At 35.7% G+C, this 20,757-nt stretch overlaps 1 protein-coding gene across 2 annotated transcripts in view; it reads left to right on the forward strand.

Moving 5' to 3' along the window:
* Positions 1–20,757, forward strand: part of SMC1B (structural maintenance of chromosomes 1B) — an 80,772-nt gene that overhangs the window by 29,050 nt on the left and 30,965 nt on the right. For both annotated transcript variants that reach the window (XM_012659787.1, XM_012659786.1), the window contains exons 8-12: positions 1,133–1,215; positions 1,805–2,012; positions 4,294–4,479; positions 6,677–6,856; positions 10,744–10,890. In XM_012659787.1, the coding sequence (XP_012515241.1) occupies positions 1,133–1,215; positions 1,805–2,012; positions 4,294–4,479; positions 6,677–6,856; positions 10,744–10,890 (804 nt within the window). The remainder of the gene's footprint in view (positions 1–1,132; positions 1,216–1,804; positions 2,013–4,293; positions 4,480–6,676; positions 6,857–10,743; positions 10,891–20,757) is intronic.

Here is a 20,757-nt window from a genome sequence, read left to right on the forward strand (position 1 = left end):
CCAAGCCCTTAGTTAGTGACCCCTAAGAGACCCATCTGGTGTATTAAAGTAATAACCATGATGGGACCCATCTGACATGACGCAGGCTCTGGGACTGGCCAGAGTAAAGGCACAGAGGCAGGTGTTCCCAGGTAACTGAACTTGGTGCTTCTCCTTAACTGATTTTGTTTCTTCCTCTCTGAATGGAATTCTTAAGTGAGATAATAGAATTTCAATATGGGGACTCTAATTTCAACATGTGAGTTCCTTCAGAAAAGGAACTGTGTTTTACTCATTTTTGTAATTCTGGCATCTAGCACAGTAGATGTTTGTTCAGTGAACTTGTGTGATAAGTGAGTAAAACAAGATAATTATTTTTGTGGAATATGTTCATACTTTTCCACTTGAAAACTATGGTATTTCTTTTCCTGGTGATGTATACTGAAAAAGAATTGTGTTTTTACTCTCATACACACCTATTTTTGGATCATTTAGTAATGGAGTAAGATTAATTTTGCTATAGTGCACAGGATGTATTAGATGGGGGAAAGGTTAAAGACATGAAACCAATTGGAGACTACTATAGTGTTTGGATTTAATGATAAAGTAAATAGAGCAAGACTCTGAAGTCCTCCCCCCACAAGCCTATTAGTTGCCCTATAGATTCCTATATTATTGTAACACTAAGCTACTCTACTGTAATTGCTTATTTAATTGTCTCTCCCACCAGACACAGTCCTTGAGAGCAGGGATTCTCTCCTATTTATTATTGTATCTTTAGTTCCTACCACATAATAGCTAGTGAATAAATATTTATTGAATGAATTAGTTTAAGGAGCAGATAAGAACTGTATAGATAATTGAAAATAATCCCCTTGGAGTTTTAAGCTACCAGAGTAAAATCACTAGAGATTAAATATCTATTTAATAGCAAATGGTAGAGTCTGGATTTGAACCCCGATCTGTGTAACTTCAAAATTCTATACCAGACTGCCTTTTGAAAATTAAAATTTGATCTCATAGATATTTTCATATGGTTGTGTTTGATATATTTCAAGTTTATGACAGTTTATGATACTATAGTAAGTTTTAGGCATGTAATGTTGGTTTGGAATTGCTGTAATTGATTTTAGGGTTCATTTTTCTCTTTTAGGGAAATCTAAAACAAATAAAAGAACAAATAGAAGATCATAAAAAACGAATAGAGAAGTTGGAGGAGTATACAAAGACTTGCATGTATGTAGACTAAAAAAATTCCTTTCAGCTTTCTTATATCTCAGAGGTCTGGTATATTTCTGTACATCATGAATGTTTCCACTGTGTTATAATGTTCCCACTCCATTGTGTTTCATTTCATTGTAGATTGCTAAAGATTATACTTAACTGCATATTCAATATTTAAAATATGAAAATATTAATGTGTAACAGTGGTGAAACTTAAAGTACCTTTTGGTATTGATATTTTATAATAAAAGTAATGAGTTATGTCATGAAAACTAATATAACTTAAGTATTCTACCACTAAGGATTTCTTTGTAATTGGCATTTCCTTATTATTAAATTAAGCTCATGATGATTGCTTTGGTTATAGTGATGTATCCTTTTTCAGTATTTAGAAGTGTATATATTTTGAATCAACAAAGAATGATCAAAATCTCTTTTGTGCATGTTTGGTGTTAGGTTTATTGTATTGTATTTTTTATCCTTTAAAAATCTATAAAGCACTACTCCATTCCTCTGCAGTGCCAGACCAAGATTTGTTACATCTGGAATTCCTATATTTTGGTTTTTCTTTTTTGCTGTATAATTTGATGTTATTATGTAGGGACTGCTTGAAAGAGAAAAAACAGCAAGAAGAAACCCTGGTGGGTGAAATTGAAAAAACAAAATCAAGAATGTCTGAAGTTAATGAAGAATTGAATCTTATTGGAAGTGAATTGCAGAATGCTGGAATTGATACCCATGAGGGAAAACGTCAGCAAAAGAGAGCAGAGATTCTGGAACACCTTAAAAGACTATACCCAAATTCTGTGGTAATTAGACTGAATAGTTAATTAAAACAAAAAAGCAAAGCATTCCTGTTTAGTGAAAACAGTATCTTCTTATTTGGGATCAGAAATATTACCAATATTAGGAAGCAAAATTATTTCAGAAATTTTAAAATTTTGTGTTTATAATTTATATTTAAAATATAGCAGTAAGGTCTGGTGCAGTGGCTCGGCCTGTAATCCTAGCAGTCTGGGAGGCCAGGGTGGGAGGATCCCTTGAGGTCAGGAGTTCAAGACCAGCCTGAACAAGAGCTAAACCCCATCTCTACCTAAAATACAAAAAATTAGCCAGGCATGATGGTACATACTTGTAGTCCCAGCTACTCAGGAGGCTGAGGCAGGAGGATCACTTGAGCCCAGGAGATTGAGGTTGCTGTGAGCTACAATGATACCATGGCACTCACCTGGGCAACAGAGTGAGACTCTGTCTCAAAAAAAACACAACAACAACAACAGAAAAAAAACAACTCAGAGGAGAGAGAAGAACCCAGATATCAAAGCATATACTCAAAAAGCTTTAGCTAAGTTCTTACTTGCCCCCTGCTGTCCAGGCCCTTAGGTGATAGGAAAGTGGATAGAACAGGAAATAATTGTTCCATCAACTGCTGCTCAGAGGAGATAACCATATCAGTTCTATGGACAAGAGAATCAGGAAAAAGTTATCTATCAGAGCACATAAAAAATTTGAACAGAGCTGCCCACGTTAAACATAAGCAAAGTAAAAAGAATCACTATGGCAGCTATAGGTACATACAATAATAAAGAGAAAAGAAGTATTTAAAAACATTTAGAAGTCAAAGAATCCAATCTAGGTTACAGAACAAAATCCCTCATAAGTAAGTGTTTTGTGCTTTGGACAATTGAATAAGAGCTTGAATTTATAAAACAAGATTCAAATATGAGGTAAAAGAATAAAATGAAAAGGGAAATGTAGAGCTAAGAAAACAAATCAAGAACAAACCTTACTGAATAATTAATTAGCATACAACTAATAAATAACAGACTAATACATTTAATAAATTAGAAGTTGCAAGAAATACTAATAAATTAGAAATACCAAGGAATGGGTTATATAACAAAATCAAATTATTGACCCAGAAGAAAGGCTTGAGATAATCACAAGTGAATGAAGGAGGAAGAGAGATTTAAAATAGAGATTTAAATAGAGCAAAGATAAATATGAAAAACAAATAAGGAAATATTACTGAAGTAGAATCTAACAAATAGAAAAAAGAGTCCAAAGATGTGAAATTAAATCTCCAGATATTCTAGGGAATCATCGATACAGGATGGTTGAAATTCAGACATTTTATAGTAAAGTTTTTTAACTTCAGTCTACTTCTTGACCATTCTTCAGATCTCAGCTCAAGTAACATTTGGTGGGAAGCCTTCCCTAATTTCCTTTCTTAGTCCAAACTGGTCCCTGTTATGTACTCTGAGAGCACGCTGTACTTTGTCACAGTGTCTAGCTCTATTTTGTACATACGTGTGATTACTGATTGTTTATGTTTTTCTTCCTTAGTAGACTGAAAATTCTGTGAGGTCAGAGAGTATCTGTTTTGTTCAGTAATGTTTATCCAGCCGGGTAGGGTGGTGCATGCCTGTAATCCTAGCACTCTGGGAGGCCGAGGCGGGAGGATCACTTGAGCTCAGGAGTTTGAGACGAGCCTGAGCAAGAATGAGACCCCATCTCTACTATAAATAGAAAGAAATTAGCCAAACAACTAAAAATAGAAAAATTAGCCAGACACGGTGGCGCGTGCCTGTAGTCCCAGCTACCCAGGAGGCTGAGGCAGAAGGATTGCTTGAACCCAGGAGTTTGAGGTTGCTGTGAGCTAGGCTGAAGCCACGGCACTCTAGCCCAGGCAAGAGAGTGAGATTGTGTCTCAAAAAAAAAAAAAAAAAAGTAATGTTTATCCAAGTGTCTAGCACATAGTAGATACCTGCACACAGTAGGTACCTTATAGATTCTTATTTAATAAGAGAATTGATGAATATTATTTAATTATTTAGTTTTGTAAAATATTTTAATACTTTGGTAAGGCTAGTCCCTCTTTGTTACTCTTTTCTTAAATGAAGTGTGACAGCTAAATGGACATTTCATAATGAAACTTAGTCTATTTGAATGAGACTCTATTAAATTATGAGGTATATGATTTTATTAAATTGATTTTTGTCTATTCTACTTTGTTACATTAGAAAACAATGAATTATATATTCCTCACTAATGTATTTGTTTTTCTCTCCTTTTTTGAAACATGCTAAGTTTGGAAGACTACTTGACCTGTGTCATCCTATTCATAAGAAATACCAGCTGGCTGTTACTAAGCTTTTTGGCCGGTACATGGTTGCCATTGTTGTAGCCTCTGAAAAGGTAGCAAGAGATTGTATTCGATTTCTGAAGGAGGAAAGAGCTGAACCTGAGACATTCCTTGCTCTAGATTACCTTGATGTAAGAAATCTGTAATGTTTGGTATTTAGTAATGATAAAATCTTGTCTGCTAAAATATGTCTTTATTGCCTAAAACTATGGCAGTGATTGAAAAAAGTCATAGCTTGGATGCCAGTTAGCCAGTCATTCAAATGGCTGGTATTAAATGTATTGGCAGGCAAAGAATAATATCAAGTGACTGCTATCTTTTTTGATATCATATCATTTCTTCTAGTTTGGCCATAATTCTAACTTGGTAACTTTGATGCCGTTGTTCTAGCAGCGTAACCACTCTATCTTCTAGCCATCAATATATTTTGTTCTATAGCAAAGTATGGGAGATGAATAAGATGTATGGTCTGTTAGTGAAATGTCAACTCAGTCTTGATTGTAAATATTTGGTCCAGTGTGTTAGCTGTTGGTGGAGGAGGCTAAATTTTGAGCTTTGAGGTATGTATTGAGACATCTTAGAGTATCTCAAGTCTAAATTCCCGAAGCAGGAACTCTGTCATATCATAATTGAAATCCTTCAGTGATTTTTAATTGCCTACTAAAGCAGTGGTCCCAGACAATTTTTCCATGGGTGGAGGTGGAGCTCAGGCAGTGATGTGAGCGATGGGGAGCAGCTGTATATACAGATGAAGCTTCACTTGCTCATCAGCTGCTTGCTCACCTCCTGCTGTGTGGCCTGGTTCCTAACAGGCCACGGACTGGTACAGGTCTGCAGCCCCAGGATTGGTGACCGCAGTACTAAAGAAAATGTTCCGTTTGGTCCAGCAGTCAAGACCCTGAATTGTAGGCATTATGCGTAGTGGTTAAGAGCACATACTTCAGAGTTGACAGCCCTGAGTTTGAATCTCAGCCCTGCTTCTAATTAGCTTTCACCAATTTGTTCTTAATTTTCTGAGCTTCAGTGTTTTCCTCTATGAAGTGGAGGAATTAGTCCTTAACTTATTGGATTTTATTGCAAGGAATCATTACCTGTAAAATACTTGGAACAGTGCCTGCAAAAATGAGGAGCTTAGCAAATAGGCTAGCCGATGTTACTAATGGTCCAAACCTGCCTTTTTACTTCCACACTTTCGCTTATACCTTCTATCCACTAAAACTTCTTGCCCTAATTCATCTGCCTATTAAAATCCTATGTTACTCATACCTTACTTGAGATTTTTTTCCAGGCAAATTTGTTTTTTAAAAGATCTTAGGCAGGCCGGGTGGGGTGGCTCACTCCTGTAATCCTAGCACTCTGGGAGGCCGAGGCGGGTGGATTGCTCAAGGTGAGGAGTTCGAGACCAGCCTGAGCAAGAGCGAGACTCTGTCTCTACTAAAAATAGAAAGAAATGATCTGGACAACTAAAAATATATATACAGAAAAAATTAGCCAGGCATGGTGGCATGTGGCTGTAGTCCCAGCTGCTTGGGAGGCTGAGGCAGGAGGATCGCTTAAGCCCAGGAGTTTGAGGTTGCTGTGAGCTAGGCTGATGCCACGGCAACTCTAGCCCGGGCAACATAGTGAGACTCTGTCTCAAAAAAAATAAATAAATACAAGATCTTAGTCAGAAGTATATCAAATATAGAGGGAACACTACTCCTTCGCAATGCCCAAATCCTTAATAGTAACTACTTTAGATTGTTTCCATATACTCAGTTTATATAAATTTATATTCCCAAGTGTATATATACACATATTTTGGTTCTATATAAGGTTTTGCTTTGTTTTGTTTTACAAAGTGAAGATCTTACTTGCTGGTTTTCAGCAATACATTGCAGATATACTTTTTTGATCTATTTATAGACCCAACCTAAAAGTCATGTCTAAGAAAGTCTAAAGGCTTTCCCAATCATTTAAGCATAAAGTGGTTTTTTAAGTTCCATAGTGTTGTGCTGCTCTTTTGACACATACTTTCCACTAGATTTTATAATTTTGAAAACATGGAGCATTTCTCATGCATTGTTTTGTCCCAACTAGTTAGTGACAGAATTCAATCTGAAAATTATATCTTCTGACTTTTGAAGTTTTTGGGTTTTTTAAAAAATATTACATGATGGGGTGGAATAGAGTTCATCATGTTCTTGTCAAACTTTTATTGTATATGAGTACATATTGTTAATCTTTTGCTGCCAGGATTATATATGTTTTGTGAGAAAGAATGTAGTGAACACTTGGTTTTTATTTTTTAGTGTATCTAATATATTAAGTATTTTTTGAACCTTTTAGATCAAGCCAATCAATGAAAGATTGAGGGAGATTAAAGGCTGTAAAATGGTGATTGATGTCATAAAGACTCAGTTTCCTCAGCTCAAGAAAGTGATTCAGTTTGTGTGTGGAAACGGCCTCGTTTGTGAGACTGTGGAAGAAGCAAGGCATATTGCATTTGATGGACCTGAAAGACGGAAAGTAAGAAAAGAAGCTTGGATCGTACTTTTGGATAAATTGAAGCAGTATTTATAAGACTAACATATCACACGTACATATTCACACACAAATTTTTATATGCTTTTTGTGTGTCCTCTTTTATAAGGAAAACCAACATAGAACCTAAGGTGGTTATGGCTCTAGTAGTTTATATAATATTCAGTTGAGTTTTTAAAAAATTAACTTCTGTAGCATTTTCCAATATCATAAATTATATTTGGGAAATTAAATTTATAGTAATAATATCCTAAAGCAGTTAATTTTATTTTATATGGAACCCTGTATGTAATATATGTGTTTTTGAATGCTAGGAAGGATTTTAGGTGCTTACATTCTGAGTTAATTCTTCCATAGCTTAATGGATATACTAACTGTCCTTTTACACATTCAAGGTTTAACACACTTGAATTTATAGAAAGCACCATTGAAATGAGATTACTAAGTATTAGTCTCTCAAGGGCATAATTTTGGTTTCAAAAATAAATATTGTTTTACTCTCAGTTGAATAGAGTTTATATTTAGTTGAGCTATGTTAAACTCCTCAAATTATCTGACATAGTTTTTTTTAAAACTACATTTGTGATGAAGCATAACAGAGTGCTTAAGGGCATAAGTTATGAAGTAAAACCAGTGATGTTGCTTTAGTGATTATGTGACTTTAGGCAAGTTTCTAAACCTCTAATTTTAGTTTTCTCATCTAAAATTGAGGAAATAATAGTACCTATTTAACAGGCTTATGAGGATTGAGTTAAGTAGTAACATGCAGAATTGCTGAGTCCAGCTCAGCATAGGGAACTCAAAACCAAGCGACTCCTGCAGAAATGAACACAAAGTAGCCAATTATCAGGACAAGTGGGCGCGGGGGACTTGATGCTTCTAGGAGCAAAGAGCCCCATCCTTGGTGCACACACTGATTTTATTTGTACAACTCAAGAGGCAACGAGGGAACTCAAGGGCAATAAAACAGATGGCCGTTTACTCCCCAATCTCTATATTTTGAGAATGCTGTGTTCAAAGAACATTCCCAGACCTCCTACGTGACTGCAGTCACTGGAGACATGGCTGTTCGCTTCAACTTCTCAGGCTGCTGACCAGATGGCTTTCCGTCAGGTGGGACTCAGCTTTTCTTCGTCCACACCCGTTCAGCATCACGGAAACAGCCAGCTCACAGTTCCTGCTCCTACACAGAATGCCTAGCAAATGGCTCTCAAAAAGTGGTTGTCATTTTATTATTTACCAGTCAACTAACACATTTAGTCTGGAATTTCCAGAGTTGCAAATTATCACAGAGCAAGCGATTCTTACGAGACATAAGGATTTCCAGAGTTAAATTTATTGACTTATCAAACATGATTAACTTTTCATACATTTTGGTGCTTCTGTCAGTAAGAATCTTAATACGGTCACTGTCATTGATTTCAACATATTAAATTTAAGCAGATGTAATAAGTGAACTATTAAGGTATCTTTCTTATTTTCCTACCTACTTACACTGAAATTGACTTTTTTTTTCTTTTTTTTTTTTTTACTTTTAAAAAATTTTTCGGGCCGGGCGCAGTGGCTCACGCCTGTAATCCTAGCTCTCTGGGAGGCCGAGGCGGGCGGATTGTTTGAGCTCAGGAGTTCGAAACCAGCCTGAACAAGAGCGAGACCCCGTCTCTACTAAAATTAGAAAGAAATTAATTGGACAACTAAAAATATATACAAAAAATTAGCCGGGCGTGGTGGCGCATGCCTGTAGTCCCAGCTACTTGGGAGGCTGAGGCAGGAGGATTACTTGAGCCCAGGAGTTTGAGGTTGCTGTGAGCTAGGCTGACGCCACGGCACTCTAGCCTGGGCAACACAGTGAGACTCTGTCTCAAAAAAAAAAAAAAAAATTTTTTTTTGATAGAAATGGGGTCTTGCTTGATTGTTCAGGCTGGTCTCAAACTCCTGGCCTCAAGCGATCCTCCTGCCTCAGCCTCCCACAGTGCAGGGATTTTAGGCATGAGCCACTGTGCCTGGCCTGAAATTGACTTTTGTATAATTATAAAATTGATTTAAGATTTGTATAGTCAATTTAAAGAAGTCACATGAAGATAAAACTTAATTCTGTTTATGGTTTCTATCTTCTTCACAGTAACATCCTTTACCTCTTTAGGTTGTATATTCTTAACTATATTTCAGAATTTTGATCAGCTTTGTCTTATCTGTATCTTAACTATATCTCAAGGACTTTTAAAGAATTTTCTCTCTCTGGCTGGGCGCGGTGGCTCACGCCTGTAATCGTAGCACTCTGGGAGACTGAGGCAGGAGAATCACTTGAGGTCAGGAGTTCAAGACCAGTCTGAACAAGAGCAAGACCCCATCCCTGCTAAAAATAGAAAAAATTAGCCAGGCATGGTGGTGCATGCCTGTAGTCCCAGCTATTCAGGAGGCTGAAGCAGGAGGATTGTTTGAACCCAGCAGTTTGAGGTTTCTGTGAGCTAGGCTGACGCCATGGCACTCTAGCCCGGGCAACAGAGAAAGAAAAAAAAAAGAATCTCAAAAAAAAAAAAAATTTTCTCTGTGTTTTAAATTGGGTAGAACAATTGGATGGATGTCACATTTTCACAGAACAGGAATTCATTTTCCTTGCCATTGCTGCTGGAATCAGGTAGATATCTGGTGTTCTTCCAAAGAGCCAGTACAGATCTACTGAGCAAACTCATTGCCACACTAACAGCTGGGAGGAAAGAGACCCCTTCAGGGCTTTCCAAAAAATAATGAGCTTGTTTGTGTCCCTTGAGGAGTAATCCAGGTGCCTAAGAATGGTAGCTCAATATTATAGAAGGAGTCTAGGTTCTTGTTATAATGACTGTGGAGCCACCATACAGACCCTGGAATGCCTACCTCTGGAATTCCATTTTGTGAAAGAGAAATAAACTTAGTTTTCTGTTAAATGAACTAATTTACTGTAACTAGTACCTCAGAGAAGATAGGGTAAAAGCCTTTACCTCCTCAGGAAGCCTTCCATGGACTTACACGCAGGGTTAGAACCCCCTAATTTAATGCTTCCAGGTTACTCCGATTATGTTTCTACTATCTTTTCATCACTTCATTTTATGATATGTTTATTTATGTTTCCCTACTAGCATGATTCCCTGAGGGTCAGCATCATATTTCACTCATTCTAGTCCCTAGTGTAGAATGTCTCAAACACAGCAGTCACGCAGTCTTGAATGAAGGAATGAATAAAAACTCCTGTTTGTTGGCTTTTTAAATGTGTCAGCTCACATTACATGGTTTTAGTCCTTCACAGGTGGTCTCCTGCTTTGACTAATTAATTAGAAACATTTGCAAAACATTGAGAATTGATTTCATTTATTCCCTAAAGCATATGCGCACATTACTATAAACTTCAGGCTATTTTATACCTTGACTTCATTTAAACTTTTTTCTTGGTCCCTTTTTCATATCTGTTCTGGAGAATGTGATATTTTTGGTAATGTAAAGTTATAAGGCCATTTCATAATATGCCATTGACATGTAAATTAGATTCTTCGAAATACAGGATTATGTAATGCAAACTGTTTGATATTAAATATTTCTGTTCTTAGTTTTTGATTCTCAATAATTGTATATGTTTGGAACTAGTATACAACTTATTTTGAACCTTTGTGATTGCTGCTAATTTGTTGCCTAGAAGTGCTTTGGGCCTAAGTAAAGTGGGTTTTATATTTGTGGTTTGTTTATTGATTGATGTCCCTTCATAAACTAGGTATTTATTAGTAAAGTTCGGTAAGTGGTTTTTTCATCTACAAATTCTCAGCTGTAAAAATTGCCACATTATGTTCTGATTTTTATCTTTATGTATATTTCTCTAAGGTAATATATTTTTAATTTTACAGACAGTAGCTCTTGATGGAACATTATTTTTAAAATCTGGGGTGATCTCTGGAGGGTCAAGTGACTTAAAATACAAGGCTAGATGCTGGGATGAGAAAGAGTTAAAGAATCTAAGAGATAGAAGAAGCCAGCTAATCCAAGAGCTAAAGGTAAATCTATGACATAAAAGTTATAAAATACTAAGTAGAATAATTGTGTAGGGTTTTTTGGTAATAAAAGTGCCATGCCTATAGTTAAAAAAATTCAAATAATGCAGAGTGGAATAAAGTTAAAAAATAAAAATCCTTTTCTTCCCCTTCCTTACATCTCAGGGGTATTAACAAAACAGTTTGATACACGGCCTCTAGAAATTTTCTTTGTATAAGCAAGAAGTATATGTATTATTTTTCCTATTTTCTTTGTTTTATAATAGACTTTGGCTATAAATATTATTTGCAACAAGCTTTTTCATTTAATATCATAACATGACCTGTTTTCATTTTAGCATGTAAAAAGTTATTTTTAATGAATCCTGCTTGCCTGGTAATAGAATTTATTTATTTAAGCAGTCTCCTATTGAAGGACATTTGTTTTCTGCTGTTACAAATGGTTCAGCATTAAATATTCTTTAGAGAGGGAGAATAACATATTGCCTAAGTAAGAGTATAAATTCTGTTGCCAAGCTGCCTGAGTTTGAATCCTGTCTCTGCCACTTACTAGTAGTATGACCTTGGGCAAATTACCTAACCCCTTTATAGCTTAGTTTCCCCATCTATAAAATGGTGATAATAAAGACACCTTCCTTTTATGGTTGTAAGGATTAAATCAAATAATACAGATAAAATACTTAAGGCAATTCCTGACATATGAAGAAATATATAAATGTTTGTTGTGTTATTATTATTATTATTATACATTTGTTTGTTATAAATATATCTCTAAGATGAATTCACTTAAAGTGGAATTTCTGGGTCTAATAATATGTGTATTTAAAATGTTGATAGATACTGCTAAATTCTCATCAAAAGAAAACCTGTAGTAGAGTCCCTAGATTGCAGCATTCGATATTAGCAAATATATTAATCTTTGCCAGTCTCATTGGTAAAAAAGTATAACCCAATTGTTTGACATGCATTTCTTAAATTATAACTAAGGTTGAGCATTTCCTCATGTATTTATTCGTTCTTTGTAATTTTTTCTTCTGTGAACTAATTTATTTTCTGTGCACATTTTTCTAGTAAATTGTTATTTTATTACCTATTTTGAGAGTTATTTATATAAGTAAATTAGTCCTTAGTCATATATGTTATTTTGTTTGACTTTTTAGTTTGCTTTAATTGGGTACCAATTTTATATAATTTTATTTGTATGTAAATTAGTATAAATTTATATACCAATTTTAAATATAATTTAATAAGTTTTGACAAATATATGTAGTCATGTAACCACCACTGCAATCATGATATAGAATATTTCTGTCACCCCTCAAAATTCCTTTGGGCTCCTTTTCAGTCAGTCCTTCTTCTGGACCCCTTGGGGCCCTAGCAACCCAATCTGCTTTCTGTTATTATAGTTTTTTCTCTTCTAGACTTTCATATAAATGGAATCACACAGTAAGTAGTCTTTTGTGTTGTCCTATCTTCACTTAGCCTAATGTTTTTGAGAGTCATGTTATGTGTATCAAAAGTTTATTTCTTTTTATTGCCAAGTAGCTGTTTGACATTGATGTTGTTCTTTTTGTCATACATGTTTTTTAATCTTTATGTAGCCAAATTTATTAATATTTTATAACTTCTGGATTTTAGAATGTATCATACTTAGACTAAAGATCACAGGTTCTGAAGATCACAAAAGAAATTCAATAATGCTTCCTTCTAGTGCTTTCGTGTATTTAACATTTACATTTGTTATTCATTTGGAATTTATTTTGATGACTAGGGATCCAGTTATTTTTACCAGCTGACTTGCCATTTTATAAAAATATCATTTGTTGAATATTGTAATTCCCCCATTTACTTGAAATGTCAGCTTTAACAGACACTAAATAGAATGATTTCAGATTATTTTTCTTATCTTTCTTCCTTGGTGTGTGCAGATTACCAGTTTTTATTTAAGGAGATATTCTCACACGGTTACTTGACTAATTTTAATCTTTTTCAGAAGCATAAGACTTGACTACATTTTATGTTTTGGTCTAAGGTGTAGAAATATTCAACTTTTAATCATTTTACATATTTAGGCCTAGGCATGGAGAAAGTTCTTGGAAGATGGCAACTTGAAATCAATCTTGCGTCCTATCCATGTCCATACTAAGGTCCCATCTGTGTGTCTCACCTGAACCAGTGACAGCTAGGTGGGGGTGATGTTTTGGGTTCCGAGGGAGGCCAGTGGGAAAAACTAATACAGGACTTTCTCACTTTTGATTTGTGAAGAGCACTTGGAGAAGAATCAGGACATAGGGGAATCCTAGGGGTAAGTTAAACATTTGTCCCATGTGAGTAAGCCTGGTCTTCTTGAACCCTGTAAAGCTAAATATTAGCTGAATTGGTAGGTTATAGCCTCCCTATTCCTGAGTTTGAGAGAGTTCGGGGAGACCAGAGAGACATCTTTTCCTCCATGTCAGTGGGGTACTGACAGTCTTCTGCTATACTTGCTGGCCCTAATATATAGAGAATGCTTGTGAGGCTGCTGCTATTTAGGGTACATTAATTCCCAGACCTGATCCTCAGTGGGCAAAGAAATGCATAAATGTATCTGAGGTGTTCCAGGAGCCAGTCAACAACTTGAGCAAAAAAGGTAAAGGAGCATTAAGGAGATTCCATATAGTGTCAACCCTTCTCCTGCCACTCACACACGAAAAAATTTAAAAAGGCTTTTTTGGAACTAAAAAACATGTTTCTTAACTATAGAATTCAGTAGATTAATTGAAGGAGAGGCCATTGTCAAGAATCAGATTAGTAACCTGGCAGACCAAGTAGAAAAACCATCTCAGCAAGAAGAAAAAAATTACAAAGATAAATCATGAGGAAAATAGAGACTTAGCAGATAGACTCAGGAGACTTCCTAAGAGAATAATAAATTCTTGGAAGGAGGAGAAGCAACACAAAAGTGGAGAAAATCAAATAAAAAAGAAGAAGATTTCTAAGGATCAACCTTGGTTTACCAATTGAAAGGACACACATAGTTCTACGTAAGTTTGGTGAGAAAAGGCCCACAATAACGTGAATCTTGGTGTAGTTCCTAAACACCTAGGTTATAGAAGCAATGCTAAAACTACATCCCCTTTCAAGAAAAATTCTTTATAGGATTAAAAAAATCAAGCTTGTATCAGGCTACAAAACTGTATGGGACTATGGAATAGCTACGGGGAAAAGGACTATAACCCAAGATACCATTTACCTTCTAGAAATCTGTACATAAGCAAATTCAGAGAGTATATCATTGATATACTCCATGTGACAAAAAAAAATTAGAGAAAATACTATAAGCAGCACATAAATTAGAACAGACCTAATTATAATAAATGAATAGTGCTAAACTAACTCAGCAAAACTAAGGAATTGGAAATGGAGAGAGATGTCAATGTGTTCCAAAGGTCTCCTCTGTAAGGAGAGGAAGGGAGAATATTCTATTCTAAAGATGATATCTTAGGGGACTGGGAGACAGAGATGGTGTTACTGGCTGTTAAACTCCTCGGTGCTTGTCTTCTCCTGATCAAAGAATAAAAGCAAAAGACAGTTTTGAAGCAGCAAGCAGCAAAGTTTATTAAAGTGGCAGTTCATTCTCAAAGGGGATAAGAGTTGGCACATGTCCAAGAGGACTGGGGGGCCCTGGGGTTTCTTTGGGCTTCTAATCAGCAAGCAATAGTACACTCCAAAAGGGGTAGGGGTGGGTACACATCTCAGCTGACAGTGGCAATGGGGTCTCTTTGTCATCCCTTTTTCTCTTGTCTGGCCTCTGCTTCTTTGTGATGTCTCTTTTTTTCTTGACCGATGAGGACGTTGTCTTCTTCCTGCCGTTGGGCGAGAGGAGTTTTTCACCTTACCATGATTAGACCCAGATGTGTTTTTGTGTCCAAAGCCCACTGGGGCAGGGGGTGGGAGGGACTCTAATGTATAATGTGCCTTGTGTTGTTTCTGTTATGTTTCTTGTGATAGTTGCAGTTACCCTTATCTTGTCACTGTTACAGTATGTTCTCTTACTCAGCATCGCATTTGTTTACATTGCTTGCTTTCGTATTTTCTCTGCTCATGTCTCACTTTTCTTATGCTAACTTTCTGTGACACTTATGGCTACCCTAATCTTGCAGTGTTTTCTTACTCAGCATCCCGTTTATTTACATGGCCCATTCCGTACCTCCTCTGCTCATGTCTCACCAACAGTGGGATTAGAGTGTTAAAAACTATACCAGGTTAACACAGGAACAAATTACCAACCAATAAAAACAATGAAAAGAATAAAACAAAAGTAAGATGAAAGAAATAAATCTTTTCCATATCAGTGATTACAGTAAACATGAGTGAATTTAAGTCTCACATTAAAAGACTAAGACTATCATAGGTTAAAAAACTAAATGTGTTTACAAGAATTCATCTGAAAATTCTTTTTTTTTTTTTGAGACAGAGTCTCACTCTCTTACCTGGGCTAGAGTGCCATGACATCAGCCTAGCTCACAGCAACCTCAAACTCCTGGGCTCAAGCGATCCTCTTGCCTCAGCCTGCCAGGTAGCTAGGAACACAGGCACACACCACCATGCCCAGCTAATCTTTTCTGTTTTTAGTTGTTTGGCTAATTTCTTTGTATTTTTAGTAGAGACGGGGTCTCGCTCTTGCTCAGGCTGGTCTTGAACTCCTAAGCTCAAGCAGTCCTCCTGCCTCGGCCTCCCAGAGTGCTAGGATTACAGGCGTGAGCCACCACACCCAGCCTGAAAATTGAATTTTGAAAAGAAAACATAATGAGAACCTGGTAAATGCAAACAAAAGGAAAATGGGAGTGACAATATCAGAAAATGTAAACTTCAAGGTTAAAAAATCTTGTGTATAGTAAGCTTTCAATAAATACTTACTGAATGAAGTGAATAAAGATGTAATAAAAGACAAAGAAGATCTCTATTATAAACCTGTTTGCAGCATATAGCACCTAAATATTTAAAGTGTTACTTGTTAATACTTGTTAATAAAAATAAAATTATAGGGGAACATTTTAGCAGTGTGACTCTGAATAAGTTACTTATATACTTTATACTTTAGTTTCCTCATCAATAGAGTGAGAATAATAATACCACCTATTTCATAGCATTGTTAAGAGGATTAAGTAAGTTAATAAATGTGTAAGCTGCATAGAACAATAAATGCTCAATAAATTTGAGATATTTAAATATCTATGAAACACAGATATAAAAACTGATCATATGCTTAGCCACAATGGAAACCTCAACAGTTTTTTTAAAGTAGAGGTTTTTATAGGTCACCTTGATCATAATTTAATGAAATTACAAATAGTGACCAAAAATGCCTTCATCTATAGAGAATTAAGAAGTGTAGGCCAGGCGCGGTGTCTCAGGCCTGTAATCCTAGCACTCTGGGAGGCCGAGGTGGGTGGATCATTTGAGCTCAGGAGTTCGAGACCAGCCTGAGCAAGAGTGAGACCCTGTCTCTACTAAAAATAGAAAGAAATTAGCTGGACAACTAAAAATACATAGAAAAATTAGCCAGACATGGTGGCGCGTGCCTGTAGTCCCAGCTACCCAGGAGGCTGAGGCAGAAGGATTGCTTGAACCCAGGAGTTTGAGGTTGCTGTGAGCTAGGCTGATGCCACGGCACTCTAGCCTGGGCAACAAAGGAAGACTCTGTGTCTCCAAAAATAAAAAATAAAAAAATAAAAATAAAAGAAGTGTATTTGTTGGTAGTTTTGGGATCAAAGAAGTAATTAAAAGGTAAATTACAAAATGTCTTGAAAATGGTGAATAGGGACATACTGTCTGCCACTATCTTTGAGACAGAGTAAAAGCTACATTAAGAGGAAATTACCTTTATTATTAAAAAATAAAGATGAACTATAAGGAAACTCATCACTCACCTTAAGAAATTAGAACAACCAGCCAGGCTCAGTGGCTCATGTCTGTAATCCTAGCACCCTGGGAGGCCAAGGCAGGAGGATTGCTTGAGCTCAGGAGTTCAAGACCAGCCTGAGCAAGAGCAAGACCCCATCTCTACTAAAAATAGAAAAAGTTAGCCAGGCGTGGTGGCACACACCTGTAGTCCCAGCTACTTGGGAGGCTGAGGGAGGAGGATCCCTTGAGCCTAGGAGTTTGAGGTTACAGTGAGTTGTGACTGGGCCACTATACTCCAGTCAAGGACTCTGTCTTCCTCCCCCAAAAAGAAAAGAAATTAGAACAACCACAAAATAACAACAAAGTTTAAAAAGGAATTTTTTTAAGCTTACAGAAAATTCAAAATAGAATAGGAACAAATAGATCTAAAAGCTGGTTCTTTTGAAAGACTAATAAACTCTTTGCAACCCTAGTGAAAGAAAAGCTAGAAGCAAATATACATTATCAGGAGTGAAACATTAAAATATTAATAATTTTTTAAAAATCTAACATGCAAATAGCTATAGTTTTAAAAATTGAAAATCTGGAAGAAATCAGTGACTTTCAGAAAATACAAATTACCAAGATTGAACAGAAAAAAAGTGGGACATTTGAAAAGATAGGAAGTGGTGTGGTTGGCTGGTCCAGTTTCTACCCACAACCTCCTTCCTTGCTTGTCTCTATTATAGGAATGTGAAAAACTAAAGCAACTTGATTTCCCAAGTTTCCCTGCATCTAGGGGTACCCATGTGACAGTTTTGACCAATGAGATAAATCAAAGTGTTGGTGTTACCTTTTGCATTTTCTTCTTCCTGCCCAGAATACGGTCAGGAAGCCTGGAAATGGAGTAGCAATCTTGCACCTATAAAAAAGCAAGTATGAGGATAAAAGCCATTGTACTAAGGAGCCGGACGTTGGGTAGTTGGATGCCATTATTGAGCCACTGCATCACTCTGTATTTGTGTGAGGAAAAAAAACCCTGTATTTTCAAAGCCACGGTTTAGTTGATCTACCACTGAAAAAAGGTTTCAGGAATATAAAATGGTGTAGCTGCTATGAAAAATAGTATGGTGGCTCCTCAAAAAATTAAAAATAGAATTACCATATGATCCAGCAATTCTGCTTTGGGGTATATACCTAAAAGAATTGAAAGCAGAGTCTCAAAGTGATATTTTACACCTGTGTTTAGCACCATTATTCTCAATAGCCAAAAGGTAGAAGCAACTGTGTCTATCAACAGATGAATGGATAAACAAAATGGTATATTACATACAGTGGAATATTATTCAGCATTAAAAAGGAAGGAAATTCTGCATATGCTATAACATGGATGAACCTCAAGGACTTTATACTAAGTGAAATAAGCTAGTCACAAAAGGACAAATACTGTCTGAGTCCACAAACTAATGTAAGGTACTTAGAGTAGTCCAATTCACAGAGACAGAAAGTAGACCAATGATTGCCAGGGGCTGAGGGAGGGGAGAATGAGTAATTGTTATGGATTTAGAGTTTCAGTTTCACAAGATGAAGAGAGTTCTAGAGATTGATCATACACAATGTGAATTATTTAAACACTACTAAACTGTACACTTAAAAATAGTAAATAAAAATATGTTTTGTGCATTTTACCACAATAAAAAAAAAAAAAAGGACTCTGGGACCAGATGGGTTTACAGCTAAGTTCTATGTAATGTAATTCTAAATGTTATTTAAACCGTTCTAGATCATAGAAACAGATAGAAACTTCCCAGCCATTTTATAAAGACAGTATAACTTTAATATCCTTTATGAGTATAAATGTATAATTTCTAAATAAAATGTCAGTACTGTATAGAGAATTCAGCAATGTAGTAAGAGAATACATCTGACTGGATAGAATTTGTTTCACAAATGCATGGATGTTTCAATTAAGCAGTAAACATAATACAGTACATCAGTGAATTAAAGGCAGGAGAAAAGTCATATGATTGTGTGTAAAAAAGACATTTGATAAAATTCAGCAACTAGTTCTATTTAAAATACTAAGTAAAAGAGTAATGATAGAAATTATTTAAATAAAATAAATAGCTCTTATTCAAAATTAACAGAAATAATTACTTAAGTGGTAAGAACACTAAAACCATTTTAGTTAAAATTAAGAAGTGAGCTGGGCACAGTAGCTCATGCCTGTAATCCCAGCACTTTGGGAGGCCGAGATGGGAGGATCACTTGAGGCCAGGAGTTCGAGATCAGCCTCAGCAACATAGTGAGACCCGTCTTTATAAAAAACAAAAAAATTAGCTGGGCATGGTGGTGTGTGCCTATAGTCCCAGCTACTCAGGAGGCCGAGGCAGGAGGATCGGTTGAGTCCAGGAGTTTGAGGTTGCAGTGAGCTATGATGACACCACTGTACCATAGCCCGGGCAACAGATGGAGACCCCTTCTTCAAAGAAAATAAAAAAAAAAAATTGAGAATTAGGTATCTATTTATCACCATTAATACTCAGTGTGGTCTTGGAAGTTATAATAAATCGAGTTAGGCACAAAATGAAATAATTTATATAAATCTTTGAAAAGAAGGGATAAACTAACTTTTGCTGATAATAAGATTACAGTTTAAAAGCTACTAGATTTAGTAAGATAGTATGAGGGCTACATAAATAAACAAAAATCTGCAGTTTTTCTTTCTTGATACTATCAAGAAGTATCTAAAACGGGGAAAATATTCTGCTCACAATAGGAGTAAGTGTAAATGTAAAGGCACAGTAATTTATTTTAGAAAACTAAATCTTAAGGACGTAAAACAACTGAAAGGAAAAACTTACTATATTCATAGGTTAGAAGTCTTCCAATTAAAATATAACTTGAATGCAATTTTAATTAAAATACTACCAAGGATTTTTCAGTTGAAAAATGATTTTCTAATTTTTACAAATGAAGAATTTCCTGAGACTAGTCAAATAATGTGACAAAAGAGAATGAAGTAGGACTTCCCTTACTGGCCTACAGAATACTCTGAAAAGCCATTGTAATCAAGTTGATACAGTGTTGGCATGGGAATGGACAAAGTAATGAAACAATAGGAATTCTAGAAATAGAGCCTGCTATATTTGACAATTTAGTATTCAACAAAGATGATTTAGTTCAGTGGGAAAAGGACAGATTATTTAATAAGTGGTATTGGCACATCTGGAGAAATTAATTTTGTGCCCCATCTATGACTTACATAAAAATAAATTCCAGATGGATTAAGAACTTAAATGTACTGTAAAATAATTTTTAAATGAAGATAAAAGCTATTGTATACATTCTTAAAAGAAGTTTTAAATGAAGATCATAGGTTCTGTCCTAAGGAACTCTTTTACAAGTTGACATGAAAAAGACATGATAGAAATAACCTGGACAAAGGATAGGATCAGACAATTCACTAAAAGAAGAAATCCATATGGCTAGTAAACATGAGGAAATGCTCAATATAGAATATAGTATTTGAGGGAATACAAATGAAGATTACTTTATACCTATCAATAAGACTTGGAAAAATAAATATATATAATGCTTATTGCTGGTAGAGATGTAAGGAAAAGAGTACTCATACATTATTTATAGAAATGCGAATTGTTACAGCTTTTGGGAAACATTCCATATCAGCTATTAAAATAAAAACATGAACACTTTTGACCCATCAGTCTCAACCCTGGGGAATCAATTGCATGGAAACAAAAACAATAGTACTTGAGAGTACACATGCGGGTATGTTGTTGTAGCGTTGTTTGTGGTGGCAAGAACCTGAAAACAAAGTGAATGGCCATCATTAAGAGAATAGTTGAATAATTTTGATACAGACTCTGGGATAATATGCAACCATTAAAAGGATGGTTTTAGAGCTTTATTGATTGACATCGGTAGTGACCAAATGAGAAAAGCAAGATGCAGAAAAGCATGTTCCATGTGATTTACATTTGC

Source organism: Propithecus coquereli, unplaced genomic scaffold (genome assembly GCF_000956105.1).
Source record: "Propithecus coquereli isolate 6110/MARCELLA unplaced genomic scaffold, Pcoq_1.0 Scaffold633, whole genome shotgun sequence".
In the NCBI taxonomy this organism is placed as follows: domain Eukaryota; kingdom Metazoa; phylum Chordata; class Mammalia; order Primates; family Indriidae; genus Propithecus; species Propithecus coquereli.